Source organism: Gymnoscopelus braueri (genome assembly GCF_963280865.1).
Source record: "Gymnoscopelus braueri genome assembly, chromosome: 17".
Lineage (NCBI taxonomy): Eukaryota > Metazoa > Chordata > Actinopteri > Myctophiformes > Myctophidae > Gymnoscopelus > Gymnoscopelus braueri.
Window position 1 is genome coordinate 15713260 of NC_137617.1, and position 1191 is coordinate 15714450.

General features: G+C 49.9%; 1 protein-coding gene across 1 annotated transcript; it reads left to right on the forward strand.

Moving 5' to 3' along the window:
* Positions 1 to 324: 324 nt before the first annotated feature.
* LOC308104317 (Parkinson disease protein 7 homolog) lies at positions 325 to 894 on the forward strand (the record flags this gene model as incomplete). Its single annotated transcript, XM_080454726.1, has 1 exon — positions 325 to 894. One exon carries the CDS (start codon positions 325 to 327, stop codon positions 892 to 894), a length of 570 nt encoding a protein of 189 aa, XP_080310852.1.
* Positions 895 to 1191: the final 297 nt, after the last annotated feature.

The window sequence follows — 1191 nt, forward strand, 5'->3', positions numbered from 1 at the left end:
TGACTGACATCATCTCCATATATGGTCATAAAAGGGACACAGACAGCATCTGAACAGTCTGCTGCGTCACGCCTGCATGTCACAGGAGATTTTAAGAGCCTGCCTGGACTGGAGTTGCTATGGTCAATTTGCCATATTAGACAGATCCCAACCCAACCCATCAGCTTGACGGATTGGCTAAGCTTTGACGGATGTTTGTGCCACTGCACCAATATAACTGGTAGTGTGCAGCAGCTGTAGTTGCAGGTATACATTTATGCACGTTGAGCTGCTGAAACCCTCCACCTCTTTGCACCCAACAGTCACATTTACCACTTCTCTACCATGGCGGGCAAGACAGCATTAGTAATCCTATCGACGGGCGCAGAGGAGATGGAAACTGTTATTCCTGTGGACGTCATGCGCAGAGCCGGGATCGCTGTGACAGTGGCGGGACTGACAGGTAAAGAGCCCGTTCAGTGCAGCAGAAATGTTGTCATCTGTCCAGATGCCAGCCTGGAGGAGGCCAGCAAACAGGGTCCGTATGATGTGGTTCTTCTCCCCGGGGGGGGGACAGGGGCTCAGAATCTGGCAGAGTCTCCTGCCGTGAAGGAGGTACTGAGAGATCAAGATGGCAGGAAAGCCCTGATTGCTGCCATCTGTGCAGGTCCCACTGCTCTCCTGGCACATGGCATCGGCTACGGCAGCACGGTCACCACCCACCCTGCCGTGAAGGAAAAGATGATGGCCGGAGACCACTATAAATATTCTGAGGCTCGGGTGCAGAAAGACGGCCATTACATCACCAGCCGCGGGCCTGGCACCAGTTTTGAGTTTGCTCTAACCATCGTAGAGGAGCTCATGGGGGCTGAGGTCGCATCTCAAGTCAAAGCACCTCTGATGATGAAGGACTGATGATTGAAGACAATTTTCTTTCGCCATTAAGATGGAAGCAGCACTATTAACTTTTGGTACTATCCAGTGGGCAAAGCCAACTAAGTAACTGTCATTTATATAGCTCCTTTATCCAAAGTGCTTTACAAAGTGCATTACAGTTACAGTTTCAGCGCGTGCGTGTGTGTGCCGGGCTAATCTCACCAATACGCTGGCCACTGCCAGTAGGCCAAGGAAGCACCTTCACGTATAATATCAATACATTTATATTTTCTGAAGTATTTTAACTTAAATTTTAGTCAATGTGGTCGGATCCAG